This window comes from Perca flavescens, chromosome 1, assembly GCF_004354835.1.
Source record: "Perca flavescens isolate YP-PL-M2 chromosome 1, PFLA_1.0, whole genome shotgun sequence".
NCBI lineage: Eukaryota > Metazoa > Chordata > Actinopteri > Perciformes > Percidae > Perca > Perca flavescens.
Window position 1 is genome coordinate 40,548,044 of NC_041331.1, and position 17,527 is coordinate 40,565,570.

Here is a 17,527-nt window from a genome sequence, read left to right on the forward strand (position 1 = left end):
TGTCCTCCGAGACCATCTCGTGGCGTCTGAGTAGTGGGGTGAAAAGGTTTCTGTGACATCTCATTAACCTCCCAGCCTGAAGCTGCACTGGATTAGGGATTGAGAATAGGCGCATTAATCTAGGTAATGTGTTGAATTTGTTACGCTAGTAATTTATTTATGACACAATGAGGAAATAATCAAACAGGAGGGGATAAAAGACCACGCAACACTGGATCACACGGAGGAGAAGACTGCTGCTGCACAGCGACACAACAATGACACTTGTCATGTTCTGGTTTGTGTAGAGCACTGGTGGAGGAAGTATTTTGATTCTTCAATTAAAGGTACTCTAAGCGATGTCACGCGCTTTTTAGGCTACAACATTTTTTGTCACATACGGCAAACATCTCCTCACTATCGTCTAGCTGCCTGTCCCCTGAACACACTGTAAAAAACATCTCCTCAATATCGTCTAGCTGCCTGTCCCCTGAACACACTGTAAAAAACATCTCCTCAATATCGTCTAGCTGCCTGTCCCCTGAACACACTGTAAAAAACATCTCCTCACTATCTGCTAGCTGCCTGTCCCCTGAACACACTGTAAAAACATCTCCTCACTATCTGCTAGCTGCCTGTCCCCTGAACACACTGTAAAAACATCTCCTCACTATCTGCTAGCTGCCTGTCCCTGAACACACTGTAAAAACATCTCCTCACTATCTGCTAGCTGCCTGTCCCCTGAACACACTGTAAAAAACATCTCCTCAATATCTGCTAGCTGCCTGTCCCCTGAACACACTGTAAAAAACATCTCCTCACTATCTGCTAGCTGCCTGTCCCCTGAACACACTGTAAAAAACATCTCCTCACTATCGTCTAGCTGCCTGTCCCCTGAACACACTGTAAAAAACATCTCCTCACTATCGTCTAGCTGCCTGTCCCCTGAACACACTGTAAAAACAACGCGGTCTCTATAGACAGCCCAAAACAAAACAAAACAAAAACAAGCTGTGCCAACCAGCACCACCAAACATAATAAACAGTGTTCCAGCGTTCCAGCCAATAACCGAAAAGAAGGATTTGGGGGTGGGGGTTGGTGGGGTTAGTGCACGGAAGCACGGAAGGGAGGGGAGGGAGGGCCAAGCTAGCCTCCGTTTTGTTTGACAATACTTTGAACGTCAACAAGAAGTCACCGTCACCCAACATCGCTTAGAGCACCTTTAAGTAAAAGTTAAAGTACTGTATTCAAAACTTTACTTGAGTAAAAGTGTCATCAGCAAAATGTACTTAAAGTACTTGAAGTATAAGTCTGTACAGTGCCGTAAAATGTTCCCTGTCTAATTTAAAGTGCCCATATTATGAAAAAAATCACTTTTTCTGAGTTATTTTGTGTCTCTGGTGCTTCCACACGCATACAAACTTGGAAAAAACCCATCCATGCTGTTCTGAGTGAGATACGGGTTTCTGAATGTATCCTGCCTTCAGTATCAGTCTCCGGGTGAGCTGGTCAAAATCGACAAAATACGTCATCGGCCGAAACATTTGGTGTGTGCTAACCACTTTAGCTAATACCTAGTCTTGAGCAGCGCTCCGGACACAGCGACTGTGGCTCTGCAAGATAGTCACGGGAAGGAACTTGTTTTGGTGGAACATTTGCACCCCGCAAAAGAAAACGCCACATACAATATTACATGAAGTTAACTGTTGACACGATACAGTAACGTGAGCTATTTAAATTAGCTGATTCATGGTTAAATCTCATTTGCTATTACCAGTGTATTGGGCCCAAAACGTCCCAGTTAGATAGTAAATGCCCTAACGTTTAACATATTCTTTGTACATCTTTACAATTACTCCCCGAAACGATCACAATCCAAATTTTCCTCCCCAAACGAACAGAGTTTCGAACATCCTGAACTGTCGATGATCCAGACTGTGAACAGTTAACTTCATTTAATATTGTATGTGGCGTTTTCTTCTGCAGGGTGCAAATGTTCCACCAAAACAAGTTCCTTCTCGAGACTATTTTGCAGAGCCACCGTCACTGTGTTCGGAGCTTATCTCCTGGCTGATAGTCCTGTGTTTGTTTGACCCATCCAGACCCCCCAACCTGCCTCCTTTTGCAGAATTTGGCGCCCTTATACTTCGTCACTTTACTTCCTGCTTTGCTACCATGGTCCCTAGAGGGCCCAAGACGTTTGTAATTGGTTTAAAGAAATGCAAACAATTGTGTAAAGTAAATAAATTACTTTAAGCGGTGAATCTGCCGCTGAAGACCTTGAACTTGGGGACCTTTCAGATTAAAATGCTAAAAAACAAAGAGTGAGTGAGCTCTGGTGTCTAATTGTAATAGAAGTAATCTTCATGAAAGGCCACACTGCACAGTGTTCCCAGGTTTTTTTTTGTATCTTATTCAGTCTATAGCAGCCTATCAGCTCCTACCGGGGGCTTAGTTCCTCCTTTCCTACAGTGAATTGCCTTTAGGCGGCCTCGAATTTGTTACCTCTTGTCTCCCAATGGAGGGGTGACCTTCCCATCCCATTCAGTACTGCATAGTCACTACCGGAGGGGATTGAAAACCCATCTCTTCGAGAAACATGTCACGTCCGTCTCAGCCAAATGTTCCCCTCACTCCTCCCAATCACACCTCGTCTTACTTCTGTCTTCTTACAGAGAACATAACCTTTTACACCTGCTGCTTTCTTCCTCTGACAACCTGTTTACCTGCTTCATCTCGTGAGCAAGTGTTTTCCACAAGCAGACAAGGCGGCAGGTGTTTTTGACACAAAGAGGATATGAATGAAAAGCTGTTTGGCTATTTCAAAATCAAATTATAAGTTGTGGTGTGGCGGAGCACAGAGCATTGGCACATAAAAGCTTTTCAAATTTTAAATAAATAAAACTACAATTACTGCCTCACGGTTGAATGCCTCCACCAACCAGTCAAGTTGCATTTTCAACAAGGGCTCCAAACCGTACGACGATATTGGTAATTTTTTCCTACCCTCTAATACGACCCACAGGAGCGTTTTCCATCCTCTTATATAATTGTAACCGTCTCAGTTTGAAATATGTCTTTAACGTTGTGAAACTGTCCCAGTTTGGTTATGTTTAGGCACAAAAACTACTTAGATACGTTTAGAAAACGATCGTGGTCTGGGTTCAAATCGGATCATACAATCTACGATCAATACATCTGCTTTAATCGCAAGTAAAGCAGATGTAATGTAGCTTGGCTGTTCTGAAAAGTAAAATTAAATAAAATATATATATCACACTGTATATTCCTTTAATATCAGAATCTAAAGCCTGTTGAGGCTTGTTGTTGAGTTAATCGTGGTTGTGATTGATCAGCTCAGTTAAATCCAGCTGGCCAGGAGCAGCACTGCTGAGTCTGTTAGTGTCCTTGCAGTAATTCTCACCTAAATCTTTGTTGCTAGATCATTTTACACCTCAGTTACATGTTAGAAGAGTCAAGGTGCAGTTTTTGTTGTTTAATTGCTGTTTTCTCCTCCACTGGTACTTACATCAACTGAAACAGGGCAAGGATAGATATGTGAGATGTGACCTTGTGCAATCAGATTCAGGAGAATGTCCTGCATTAAAAGAAAAGGTTTTTGTAAGAAAAAAGACGACTAGAAAATAGTCGGTCTGGCAGTCAGCGCTCGTCCACTGATGAATATTTTAGGAACCAAAGCGTATTTGTTTAGTCCATTGTCTGGATGTTGAGACTTTGACCTTTGGAGTTCTACGTGCATAGAATACAGAAACAGCTGTGATCTGTGTTTGTGATGTTTGTGATGTTGGCAATCCAGAACTAAAATCTTTTCCACTCACCGGAGAAGAGCATGAAAGAAAACAATTACAATAAAGGAAACCTATGAAAAAATATCATGAGAAATAAAGGTGTTGGTGAAAAAGGCTTGTATGTAGTGGCTGAGTGTTGGGGAACAAACACAAATCAAAGGCGGAAGCTGAGGCAGAGTTGCACTGTGATGGATCGGTATGGATTTTGTACAGTCGAGCTGAAGAGTGGTACCGGGAGATAAGGAGAGGGGCACAGGAGACAAACAGAGGAGCAAAAAGAGTGAACAGCGGCTGACGGGAAAGCTCAGGCTGCATTATGTTGTTGCACACCTTGACAGGCTTTTTACCAACCATGGATGCCAGCGAGAAAAATTGTGTGAAACTTGGCTCTTGTGGGGACTTAGGCTGCACGAGGAAGCAGCAAAAAGAGGCAAATACATCACTGTAGGCAACTCTACGAGTGTGTGTCTGCCCAGCTGCTGCTCTGCTTGTTTGTGAGCTTTCCGGCCTTTGTGTCGTGCATGTGTAAATGGGATACATGCAGGCGTTAAAGTGGAATCTGGCAGGTGGGGGAACCCTAAGATCTGTAGTCTTTCAAAACTTCCTTTGACACACTGAGCTCCTCTCTCCTCTCTCTTTCCATCTGTGTGCATTCATGTCCCAGTATGCTTATTAACTTAGCCCCCGGGGACCTTATTCCCCAGAGTCCTTATGTTTTCTCCACTCGCAGTTTTCCTTGGATTAGGGTGGCACCTAAATTTTGGCGCTGTCGTGGTCCTGCCCGGCGCCCTGCTACACCCTACTTTGCTCAGCTACGCCATACTACACCCTGCTATGCCCTGCTAAGCCCTGCTAAGCCCTACTATGCCCTACAACACCCTGCGACCCCCTACTACGCCCTGCTATGCTATGCTCTGCTACACCATGAACTGCTACAACAATTATTTCTAGTCGTAGTTCCGTTACCTTTCTTGTTACTATAATTGCCACGGTTCATCGTACCCCCAACCGGCAGCAGCAGATGTCCGCCCATGAAGAGCCTGGGTCTGTCCCAGGTTTCTCCTTAAAAGGAAGATTTTCCTCACCAGTCGAGGTTTCTGTCTAAAAGGAAGTTTTTCATCACCATTGTCGCATTAAATGTTTGCTTTTGGGGGAATTACCGGAATTGTCGGGTCTTTGTAAAGTAGAGAGTGTGGTCTAGACCTACGCTATCTGTAAAGCGTCTTGAGATAACTCTTGTTATGATTTGGTAAATAAAATGTAATTGAATTTTCTTCTTTCAAAACAGTGGTAAAGAACAGCAGGAGCAATGGCCAGGAGTTGAGTGGTCATTAAAACAAAATTATGACTGGCGTGTTAACTGCATGCAAAATTAATCAGAGCACACAAGGCAAAATTGCCTCCATATGACCAGTTGCTGAAAAACTTTTTAAACAGTGTCTGACACAGTCACTCCACATAAAACACACCGGGGCTACATTCACTTTGAACAATGACGGCAAAACAGCATCCCTGATCGGTTTTAACCAAACATTCTCTGTCTAACTCAGCTAAAAACACTGCAGCACGTTACTGTGTCGTTCACTACAGGGCCTGTTTGTAACCGGTAGGCTACAGACAACGTGATCTTCACCTGTTCAACTGACTTTAGCTGTTTAACTCATCTTTATTTATATAGCACCTTACAAGGAAGCATGCAGTCCAAAAAGCTTCACGGAACAAATCTAAAACTACACAGACGAAAACAAAACACAAGCAAACACACAAACACACAAACAAAACACAAGACAATAAATAAATAATAAACAAAATACTAGTTTTTAAGCAAGACTAAAAATGCAGTAAGACAATAAAATGTTGAGAGTGAATGATTGATGAAAACCAATGATTAACATTTAAATAATAACTAATGCTATACATTACTCCAGATTAAAAAGATAGGTCTTCTCTTTAAAATGCAAAGAGATAACACTTGACTTTCCTGCTATTATTAGAGACAAGTGTCTGTCTGGTCAGACTGATCTCATGAAGTGGCGTATATATGACATACCAATTTGTATGCCATTATTGGCGTGTTATCAAGACACATAATAGTTTTTTAGCGTGTTTATCAACGCCAATTTGCCTCCATTGACTTACATTACCTTGCGATTGCATGTGAATTGACACCGTAAGGAGTAGTATGAAAAGGCGAATTGCCCGTTCTTCCTTTCCTAAACCCAACCTGGTTTTCTTTTCAATAACACGTAGTCTCGCGGTAACACGTAGCCTCGCGATAACGCACCACGTGGCTTTAGAAAGTGCCACGTGTATGTTTACGCTGTGACGTTGCAGACTGTCATCCGCTGTATACAGCGTAGACATCCACGTGGATAGCTCAACATGCTTACAGATAACACGCCACTTGGCTAACGAAAGTTGGCGTGTATGTTTACGCAAAGTCATGATGTCATGTTGTTGTTACTGGACTCATAGCGGTGCGCTGCCGAGAGTGAACAGGGAAACACTGGAACGGATATTTGGCGTTATTTTAAACAAACAGGAATCACTGATGTATGAAACTGCTAATTAGATTAATTTACTTATTAATCTAAGGTGCCAGAAGCCCGTTCCGGATTGTTCCGACTTACTTTAACGCCTGGATTCACACGTGTGTGTTTACGTGTGTGTGTTGCTTCCATCTGCATGAGTCCAGCTCTGATAAATGACATGTCTGGGCACAGTTAGCGAGTTTGCACCCACGCTGGTCAACAACAGCCGCGGTGTCGTCTCAGCAAGGCACACCAGATCAACTCGACCATGACACATTATCATATTTATAGGAACTTTAGAAAAAAAACACAGGAGGTAAAATGAGAAGCCCGCAAGGTAAAGCACGCCACATACACCAGGCTTAACATGTTCCCCCCTCAGCCTCAGCTGTTTTCCATCTTTGCTATTTTTAAAGATGATGTGCAGTTTGGAAAACAATAACAGCAAACTGGTTACCCAGATACTGGGATTTTTGCTCAAAGTACTGAAAGAAGCCACGTCTGCCTTCACATGCTCATTAGAAAAGTTTTTCTCCATCTGGCTGTGAAAGTTCATCCATTACAAGAGACACAAACAACGGTACTCTTTGCCATGGCAAAAGCTTCCAGTAGCTCATCAGTAAAAGGCGTGTTAATGTAATGTGCTAGGCTATCGTCTGTTTCCATGACAACAAATGGAGATCTGCGCAGAATTCATCACTTATGGCCGAGTGAAACACGGAACACAAGATTGAGAGTTTTTACAGGCCTGATTGTCGCTGTCAGGGTGTTGTGCACTTTGAGTCCTCACAACCCCGGTGTGTGTGTGTGTGTGTGTGTGTGTGTGTGTGTGTGTGTGTGTGTGTGTGTGTGTGTGTGTGTGTGTTTGTGGTGGGGGGGGGGGAGAAGTGAAGTGAGGTTTACCCATAAACCCTTGTCTTTTGACGGGGGGTCATTTCCTGTAGTTGGCTGAGATTACACTGTCATCTCTATCAAGCCACAACAGAGTTCTTTTAAAATAAGAGAGAGAGAGAGGGAGAGGGAGAGGGAGAGAGAGAGTCACGTTTTTAGGTGAGGTTGTTTGGGCGCAGCCTGAGTTGAAAAGGTCAGTTGGTCAAATGAAACAAGATGAAAGGCTTCAAACACGTCAAATGAAAACCACCAGCTCCTGTGGACACACACTGTATATTTATAGATTTCCGCTGCCATCTGTGCTTCCACTTGTATAGTGTTTTATGAGTCTTCACTTGTTTGTCATGATATAAAGGGCTTTGTTTTTGAATAGCTCTGCGGTTAATATCAAATGGACTGCTGCTGAGGAAACGCGTGTCCACGGTGGTGTTTTTTGACAGAGGGGATAGCCCCCGCTTCCACGGATTGGACACTTGATGGGCTTGCCTTTAGCAGTTACTGTATCAATTTATCTTCAATGACCACTGACAAGCGAAGAAAACAGGCCCCAACCTCCTGCAACTGGGATGGCTGCACCTGATTGGACGACCTGTCAAATATACATACATGTAGTGAAATTCATTCTCTGCATTTAACCCATTCCTCAAGGGAGCAGTGGGCAGCCAATCACAGCGTCCGGGGACCAACTCCAGATCTGAGCCAGTGCCTTGATCAAGTGGCAGTGGTCTTGACCAACTCGCTCGTTTGAAAGCCATGATGTCTCTCTCTCTCTCATGGGTGGGCCAAATTCTCTGGGCGGGCAACGCAGAGAAAGGGGAGGTAACCTTGCTCCCGATGACCTCATAAGGAGAAGATTCCTGATTGGTCCATCTGAGCTTTCATTTCCTCAAAGGCAGAGCAGGATACCCAAGGCTCGGTTTACACCTATCACCATTTCTAGCCACTGGGGGACCATAGGGAACACATATTAATGTTAAAACACCTCATAAAGTGAAATGTTCATACCATGGGACCTTTAACCTTGACCAAGTGTTAGTTACAAAACATATAAACTATAGTTAGGAGTTAGATGAATGAATGATTCTGCATAACGTCACTTCCATCCAGCGCCAACACTTAGCGCCAAGGCAGAAACTAGTGTGCTCTTTGTGAAGCGAACCCTAAACATACTTAACCTGTGTTTAGGCTGCCTAACCTACACCATAACATCGACAGATATTGTAGACAGAAATAGTTTTTAAAATGCCATTGCACATACTGTACAAGACATGATATCATTATTTCACGTAAACATACACGTCACTTTCCTAAAGCCAAGTGGCGTGTTATCTGTACGCATTATGAGCTATTCGCGTGTATGTCTACGCTGTATACAGCGGACGTAAACATACACCCCAATTGGTGTGAAAACCGCTACGATTGGGTTTAGGAAACGTGACACGCCGATTGGGTTTAGGAAAAGAAGAACCGGTTGGGTTTAGGAAAAGAAGAAAGCGACAGTTGAGTTTAGGAAACGTGACACGCGGGACACGAAGGAAACGTGACACGCGGGACGCAATCCCCGGTCTCCTGGGTGAAAGTCCTGTGCGGATTTTCGCCCTTTCATACTACTCGCTACAGCGTAAATTGACACTCAATCGCAAGGTAATGTAAGGCAATGGAGGCCAAACAGCGTTGATAAACACGCCAAAAAAGCGAGTACGCGTCTTGATAACACTCCAATAATGGCATACGCCATTTCAGGAGCTCAGTCTGCTGTACAGTAACATTCGGTTATGCAAAATTGTCAGATATCAGCATTCTGGCTGGTGATTGGGTCGAGAAGAAAATCAAGTACTTAACAAGGCCAAAATATAAATTCAAGTCATCATTTGTGATGTGGTTAAGAATACTTTATATCCACATAGAGACTACTGTTCTCAGATCAAAAACAGCCCGTCTAGGACTCTGGTAATCTAGAGATTGTAATTGTTTGCACATAAACAAGATATTTCTATCTTGATTTTTCTTTTTTGTTCCGTGACAAAACAACGCTAATACCAGCATAAGTAAACTAACACAACTGTCAACCCTGAAATTGATAAAAGTCTGAAGGCACTGAAGTAATTACTGTTGATCACTTCATAAATTGCCTATGTAGCGACTTCTACTCTGCTTGATTCTTTTAACAACCTTAACCATCTTTAAACTGCTTCTTTGCAATGTTCCCTCCCTTCATCTTCTCCTTCTTGCTCTTGATAATCTCTCTCATCATAATCACCATCTTGACAAGATAATTTCCATCATAATTTGTCCTTATCTACCATTTTTTTCCTTATAATTTCCTCTACTTTAGAGGCCTTTTCCAATGTCTCCTCTTTTGTCTTTGCCCGTCTCATCCTTGTCTTCCTCTCGTTGCTCCCCCCCCACACTTCTGTCCGAGCTATTTATATTGCCTGGCAGAGCAACAGAGTTCTTCGACTGGACTGGCATGTGGACAGGGAAGGCAGCTGACGCTCACACACTGCTTCAGCAGCTAATCTAGTTAGCTACAGTCAAAGACAACGCAAAGGACAATCCTGTGGCTTTCTCTTCTACCTTTCTTCCTAACTAAGAGAGCCCACAGGAAGTTTTGAGTTACATAACATGCATTCTTCTGCTATGTACTGTGGGTTTCAAAAGGAAACACACACACACACACGCTACTGTATAATCATGTAAAATAGATTTAATAATTCTTGACACTGAGCCCTGTTTTCCTAGAAATGACATGTATACGCTAATGGTTTGGATAAATAGGGTGTGTTTTTTTTCTAGTCAACGTCCACTTTTATTAGGATTGCACCGAATCCAGGATTTGGCTTCGGACAAATATTAGGCTTTTTGACGGGGGAATTTGTAATGACAGCACCGTTGATTACGGGAAGGTGTTTACGTAGGTGGAACGTTCAAAGCAGTAGGCTGTGAGAAAGTGAAAATAGAACTCGTGAGCAGAAAAAGAAGGCCATTCAAGTCCAGCTACATGTTTAATCTGCAATGCCGATTGGTCTCGTTGTTGCGAGGACCCTAAACTATACACAACATGGCCGCTGTTACAACATTGGGTATCAAACATCTGAAAGAATACAAGTTGTGCATGAAGGAATCTACAGAAAGCAGCCAAAATGCAGCAACTTCAAGTACGGCAAAGGAAGGACAGTCCCTGTTTACTTCATTCATGTGTTTACTTCATTAATGGACTGAGGACAGGAGGAGGATTCGGTTTCGGATTCGGCAGAATCTTAACCAGTGGATTCGATATTTGGCCGAACCCCAAAAATCTGGATGCGGTGCATCCCTAGTTTTATATTCCAACAAGTCCTCCATGACAGCAAGCAATACTGCAATACTGTTATATTACACTTTTAGTTTTAGTTAGTTATTATTATTATTTTTTTTTTTGAGTGCTTGGCTTCAGGGTATTTTATTTTGGATTATCCTCCCTTCTTTTTAGGGTCAATACAAGAAATCACAGCCGGACTTTGTTTTCTTGGCTTCTCTCTGTGAATAATTGCTGAACTCATTTCCCATCAGACTAGTTTGTGACATTCAAACAGGAAGAGTTTTCACTTAACTCATCTGAATTAGAGGACCAGGTTGCCCACCAATCAGGATCCAGTAATGTGTCAGTCCTGCCTGTGAGACATTAGGCCTTTACATGTATTCAACTCGTGTCTCTGCAGTTCATTTCCCAAAACAACATGACGGACACTGCGCTCTTCCTAGGCTGCAGTTTATTAGAAAACAAACTAATAATAACAAAAAATAAAACAATATGGGACCTTTCAATCTGTTACTGACCACGGGATGTATTTCCTCTGACCAATCAGGTAAGAGCGTGTGTGATATAAAACACAGCCTGTGTAGGAATAGGCTCAATATCCCCGTGGGAGGGACGACTCGGTTTCACTGTGCAGCATCTTTATAGCAAATTACATCTGTCCACAGGTAATGAGCAAATGACAAAGTCTAGTGGAGGGATTTGAGGAGGCAGAGTCCTTACCCTGTGGGACACTGGCAAAAATATTCTTCAGATTCACCTGTCATACAGTCTGCCAGATTTGCTTTATCACAAAAATAAATAAGAGGGGGATAATGAAGAGATAGAAAACAAAGACAGACAGACAAGACAAGACAGACAGGCGACGACGGCACATTGAAGAAAGGAAGTTGAAGCCAAACTTCCAGAGTAAACCCGACAGATTGAGTTGATCGAATTACTTCATCTTCCTCTTCCCCTCAGCCTAACTGCTGGTAGATTTACCTTTCCTGTCTTGGCCTGGCCTCAGTTCCCCGGGCAGCAATAAAAACAGGTAAACACTGGGGAGGCCGGAGCACACCAATAACAAAGTGGGACTAAAAGGGGCTGTGTGAGTCATTAAGTGTCAATGGCCCTCCAAAGCCCTCCAACCACACACACACACACACACACACACACACACACACACACACACACACACACACACACACACACACACACACACGAATACAGCTATGGTTTATACACAGATAGCAGAGCAAAGTGCAATAAATACACCAGCACTTTTTGCACATCACACTTTAATTATTACAGTCATTTTTTTTAAGATGTCGTATTGGTCTGTCCAGTCATATGTGTCCTTCCTTTATGTCCTAAGATGCTTCGTTGATCTTATGATCTTATGTTTTCATGTTGATTTTATGTTGATTTTACGGTTCATCTGTCACAAGTTTGTGGGGCTGGGACGGTTACCGCGGTCACGTGACACCTACAGCGGGTCTGAGCTTGTCACCGTCATTGCCGCAAAATGCCATTCTCGTTCCAACTAACGGTACTCTCGTAAGAGGGTTGCAACAACCGCTCTACCGTGGGAATTTCTTGCTTTTCAACTGCGGTAAGAAAAAATCCATACCGTCCCAGCCCTAGTCGTGAAGCAACAGATTGTAGCTCTATGCCCAAGACAAATTTTCCCTCGGGGACAATAAAGTGTATTCTATTGCTATACAGAACAGGACTCCCTCAGCCTCCGTAAGGGCAGTGTGAGAGTCTGAAGAGCTGAGAAGTGGAACCAAATGACTGAAATGAGACTGATATTGAGATGCAGTGGCTTCATTTCCACAATTTTTACTGTTCTGTACCACGAAACGGACCTAAATGAGCTGCTGATCAGTAACCGTGACTGAAAGATTATCTCCATTTCAGCTTTCAAAACTCACTTTCTGGCCTTAACAAAATCTCATCCACTCAGTTTTCATCCCATCATCGTAGGAATATTTAAAATCCTCCATGCTTTCTTTTCCAATCAGATTCGGTAGCACTTGTCCATGCATTCGTCATCAGAAGACATGGTAACCCCACTAACTAACTAATGTGGATTTTGTCTGCACTGGGAAAGGCTACAGTCTGCTTTTATTCCCAGGACAATTGACTGCAGTGGTCACAGGTATTTGTTATATCCAGCTCCGATCAGCAGTGATGGAAACATGACGATCGGATGAACATCTTTATGCGGGGGGGGCCGCATTTTTTCAAATACGCCGCACTTTCGCCGCATAAATTGCCGATTTCCGCGCAAAATATGTGGGCCTTGCATGATTTCATAATCTCCACATTTTCATTGCAAAAAAGTCACATATATCTTAGCAGAAAGTTGAAAAATGTTGCGCTTACTTCACACAAGAGCAGTCATTTTCCCCTGTTGCCATGGGAACATTATGAAGTGACGAAATTACGCGACGTGAACGTCATCGAAAAGAATCACTTTTTTTCTTTTTTCATCAAACCGCAGTTTTTGCAAGTTCACGAAATTTCATCGCATAAAATTGCATAAATATCCCGCATATTCCATCGCATTTTTTTAAGAAAACGTGCTGCATAATCAAGGATTTTTGCTCGCAACAATCACAAAAAAACTTTTTCTCCAAGGATTGAATAATACAAAATATTTTGAGCCATGTGCTCAAATTGTAAGACAGTCCACCAAAGTTCAAGACATCCAACCGATCGTCCAACAGCCAGATTGTTTCGGGTTCCAGAATCTGCTCCTGGCGTATAAAGATCTTAGTGGTCTGACTGCAGATTACATATATCTGACAAGATTACAGTTTATCATCAGACAGATTCATTCAAATATACAGAATTCAATCAAAATCTGTGTTTTATGTTTGTGCTTTTCAAATCATGAAATAGCTTGCTGATCTTGAGTGTGCACTGGCATTATCTTCTTTTATTTAATGAGTAGTGTGTTGAGTTGTGTGTGTGTCCCCATCTGTGTTATGACCTATTTTCTACCTTTCTATTACTCAGTAGAGCGCTACAAATTGCTTATGTATGAGACTGTGCTCTTGGACGACCAGCATTTTGCTCTAAAGCCAAACAAGCTAATCACGATGTCCTTCTTGCTCACTTAACATTTCCGTTTTTTTATCTGCAGGAATGAGCTTGCAGATTGACCTCTACTGTGGAAATGTGCTCTTTTCTTTATCGCCACGGAAGGCGAACGTCAGACGACTTGGTGTCTCTGTGAAAATACCAATCTCTGATCATTATGCTGTGCCCCCGTCACTGACCATTAAATGTGGCTCCAGCTCCAGCTCTCATTTGTGTACGTCAGGGTGTTACAGAGTGTGAGATGGAAACAAGATCTTCCCAAACAGCTCTTGCATGCCAGTTACTTTTGACTAATTATGGCCACAGATGTGAATAACTAAAAGATAGTTGATGCACCAGAATTTGAAAGAATGCGATTAGCTAATCGTGTAGACCACGGTTAATCAAATGTAAAATATTTAGTTGAATGTTTGGTGTAACATTTGATTTGACATTTTGTATTTCTTTTCATTATTATGCAGTCCCTCCAGAAAAACGCAATTATGCGATCGCATAATTCAACGCATAATCAGCCAAAGTCCTTTGAGGACGTCATCTTGGGCTTCGGGAAACATTGATCCACATTTTTCACCATTGTCAGACATTTTATAGACCAAACAACTAATGCATTAATCGAGGAAATAATTGACAGATTAATTAACAATGAAAATAACCGTTGGTTGCGGCCTTACATGTGTTCATAGAGACACTGCAGCTGAAGTGATTACATATGGTGGTGGTACGTGCTCAGTTTTATGTGAACCTGAGAAAAAGATAAAAAGCAAAGTCTCCAGCCCTGCGTGATTTGTTTCCATCAGCTTTTCATTTCGCCGTGAGTGCGACGTGTACTCACCACTGGAGCAGTCCAGTCCCCCCCAGCCGGGCTCACACTGGCAGGTATCAGGAGAGACACACCGTCCGTGGGCGCACTCTTCAGTACACAGCGCTGAGGAGGAGGAAGAAGAGGACACCAAGATTAATATCAAACCTTTTTTTTAAATTCATCTGGCTCTCTCTGGCTGTCTTGGATGGCATTGCCCTGGCCTCCAGCACTACTGTCAGAGTTATTTTTAACGCCCACTTAAAACAAACCTCAAGAACAGCCTTTTTTCACCTTCGTAGCACTGCCAAAATTAGGAACATCCTGTCTCAACACAATGCTGAAAAACTAGTCCATGCATTCGTTACTTCCAGGCTGGACTACTGTAATTCCTTACCATCAAGTTGCTCAAATAAGTCCCTTAAAACTCTCCAGCTGATCCAGAACGCTGCAGCGCGTGTTCTGACGAGAACTAAGAAAAGAGATCATATTTCTCCTGTATTAGCTTCTCTGCGTTGGCTACCTGTAAAATTCAGGATTGAATTAAAAATCCTTCTCCTGACCTACAAAGCACCATCATACCTAGAAGAGCTCCTAGTACCTTATTGTCCCACTAGAGCACTGCGCTCCCAGAAAGCAGAGCTAGATGTGGTTCCTAGAGTCTCTAAAAGTAGACTGGGAGCCAGAGCCTTCACCTGCCAGGCTCCTCTGCGGTGGAACCAGCTCCCAGTCTGGGTCCGGGAGGCAGACACCGTCACCACATTTAAGAGTAAACTTAAAACTCTCCTCTTTGATAAAGCTTATAGTTAGGGTGTGGGTCTCATTTAGCTGCTGCCCCCCACGGTCCACAGCAGGACATTAGCTTAGCTTCTGTGTCGGTACTCCTGCCTGCTTCTCCAAACTGGGGGCTCGCTGACCACCACCTACTGTAGCTAACACACCGACTATGGAGAAAAACTCATTCAGCCACACTTCAAAACATCTAAACTATCCCTTTAACACTGCACACGAAAGAAATGTCACTTAGAGAGTCTGTGCACATCTCGGCCGTGCCGTTACGGTTTCAAATGTTTGCGTTTCGACTATTTAATATATCAACGAGGCACAGATTAATCCATCAAGAGTACAAATTGTGAATGGCTGTTATTATTTATGTATTCCATGCCCTAAAAAAACTTAGATATGGTGAGATGCTGCGAGCCAGTCTTCTGATAGTGTGTACAGCACATTATCTGCTCCCGTACAGCAAACAGAAAAGGCGGCACTGACATCTTCATTTTCACCTTACGCTTCCCCAACTGGTGTAATATTTCATCAGGACACAACCTTACAGTTGAGAGCTGTCATAAATATCAGAAGGTTGAAAACAAACGACTCTACCACAGCGTGATAAATGATGTTTTCACGGGGCTGCCACGTCTCATGCTGAGCAGCTATTAAGCTCAGAGGCCGGAGGAGGCCACGGGAAGGTGTGAGGAAGTGGAGAAAAAAAGGAAAAATAATAGCGGAACATTTTAATAAAGGAAGGCAGAGAAAGCAATAAAGACAAGAATAATAACACCTAAAAGTGAATCTGAAAACGCCCCTCCCGCTGACTTCAAACAGTAACACGTACAACGTTAAACCCAATGGCACCTCAAAATGACTTTTAATATAAAACTTGACATTTTCACTTGCAATTATTATGTCATTTGTCATCATCATTAAGCAACTCTCTAAGAAAACCACAGAATATATAAGTCTCTTTCTTTAAAATGCAATGTACTGCACAGTATCTATCCATAATGTCTTATGTGTGGTGTGATGATATAATTTACTGTGTTTAACCCTTGTGTGGTGTTCATATTTTTGTTACACAGCCAATGTTCCCGGGTCTGGTGGACCCACCACATTATTAGGCTTTTAAGTCAATACAGCCATAACAATTTACAGTATATAAAAATACTTAACAGATGTTTACTTTAGCTCAATTACCAATGATATATACATCATTTATGGTTCATATTTGCCATTTATCCCAGTGAGATCACATTTATGATCATTGGATCATTTTCATTTTTTGTGAGAAAAAAAAAACAAAATAGAAACAAGAGTTTTGATCATTATTGATACTTATTGCTTAGAACTTAATCAGAACAGGTGAAAGTGCTTAAAATGTAACAATTTTGTAACTGTGTGGGATAGCAGGTGCAGAAAGACAACACAGTTTCATAAGTTATTTTTAATGTTCTTCCCAGAAAATGAGCCAAGGCCAGTGAGTTTGAGTTAGAAGAAATAATAAAAAGCATAATTTTTCTTTTCTTCTCATTAAAAACGGGTCCCACAGACCCGAACAAGACACAAGGGTTAAGTGAGGAATTTACATTTAAATACTGACGCCATTATCTGTTATCGGTCCGATGCCGTGCGCATGTACTTGTCATTAAATGACTCCGATACTACCACACCCAATACCACCTCATAGCAACGTGACCATAACTTCTCCGTCAAGCCGGTACAGGCGACGGAAGAGGAGCGACGCCAGCCGTTGGGAGATTTTTGGCTGTTAAAAAAATAACTAGGCTCTTGCCCAATGCATGATTGCACTTGGCGACCAGCCATTAAGTCGTTAATAATACTATTACTGGGTTTCGACGTCTTCCCAGTGTACTGGAGCCGAGAGATTTCCCAGCCGTCACCACATCACAGAAACCGTGTCTCCATCAGCAGCTTGTTGCCCATAAACTTCACCACTGATATTTGGAGTAGCGGTGTTAACTCTCTGTATAAAGTATATGGATCCATAGAGCATTTGTGTTGAATGTTTTTTTCAAAAAAAAAAGCCTTTTAAAATGTCTCTATGGATATCACTGTTCATAATAAAGATGGACACAACAAGCACTGAGTCATATTCAAGTCTTTAAAGGAACACGCCGAGGAATTAGGAATTAGCGCAACACCTGAGAAGCACCGTTGTTACTCTCTGCTCCTCACCACGGGGCTTCTCAGGTGCTGCAAGCAAATCACTCCGCCCAAGTAGCAGAGAGTAGCAGTGCTTCGCCTTCTGAGAATATAGTTCCCAGTTTGTATACAGTTAGAAGATGGCTGTATCTCATGTGACCTTGTTATTTGTACACGCTGTGACTATAC

The 17,527-nt window shown here is 42.5% G+C and overlaps 1 protein-coding gene across 3 annotated transcripts in view; it reads right to left on the bottom strand.

Annotated features, from left to right (window-relative positions):
* LOC114554001 (multiple epidermal growth factor-like domains protein 11) overlaps positions 1 to 17,527 on the bottom strand; it is a 194,169-nt gene that overhangs the window by 107,469 nt on the left and 69,173 nt on the right. For all 3 annotated transcript variants that reach the window (XM_028575535.1, XM_028575527.1, XM_028575544.1), the window contains exon 6: positions 14,432 to 14,524. In XM_028575535.1, the coding sequence (XP_028431336.1) occupies positions 14,432 to 14,524 (93 nt within the window). The remainder of the gene's footprint in view (positions 1 to 14,431; positions 14,525 to 17,527) is intronic.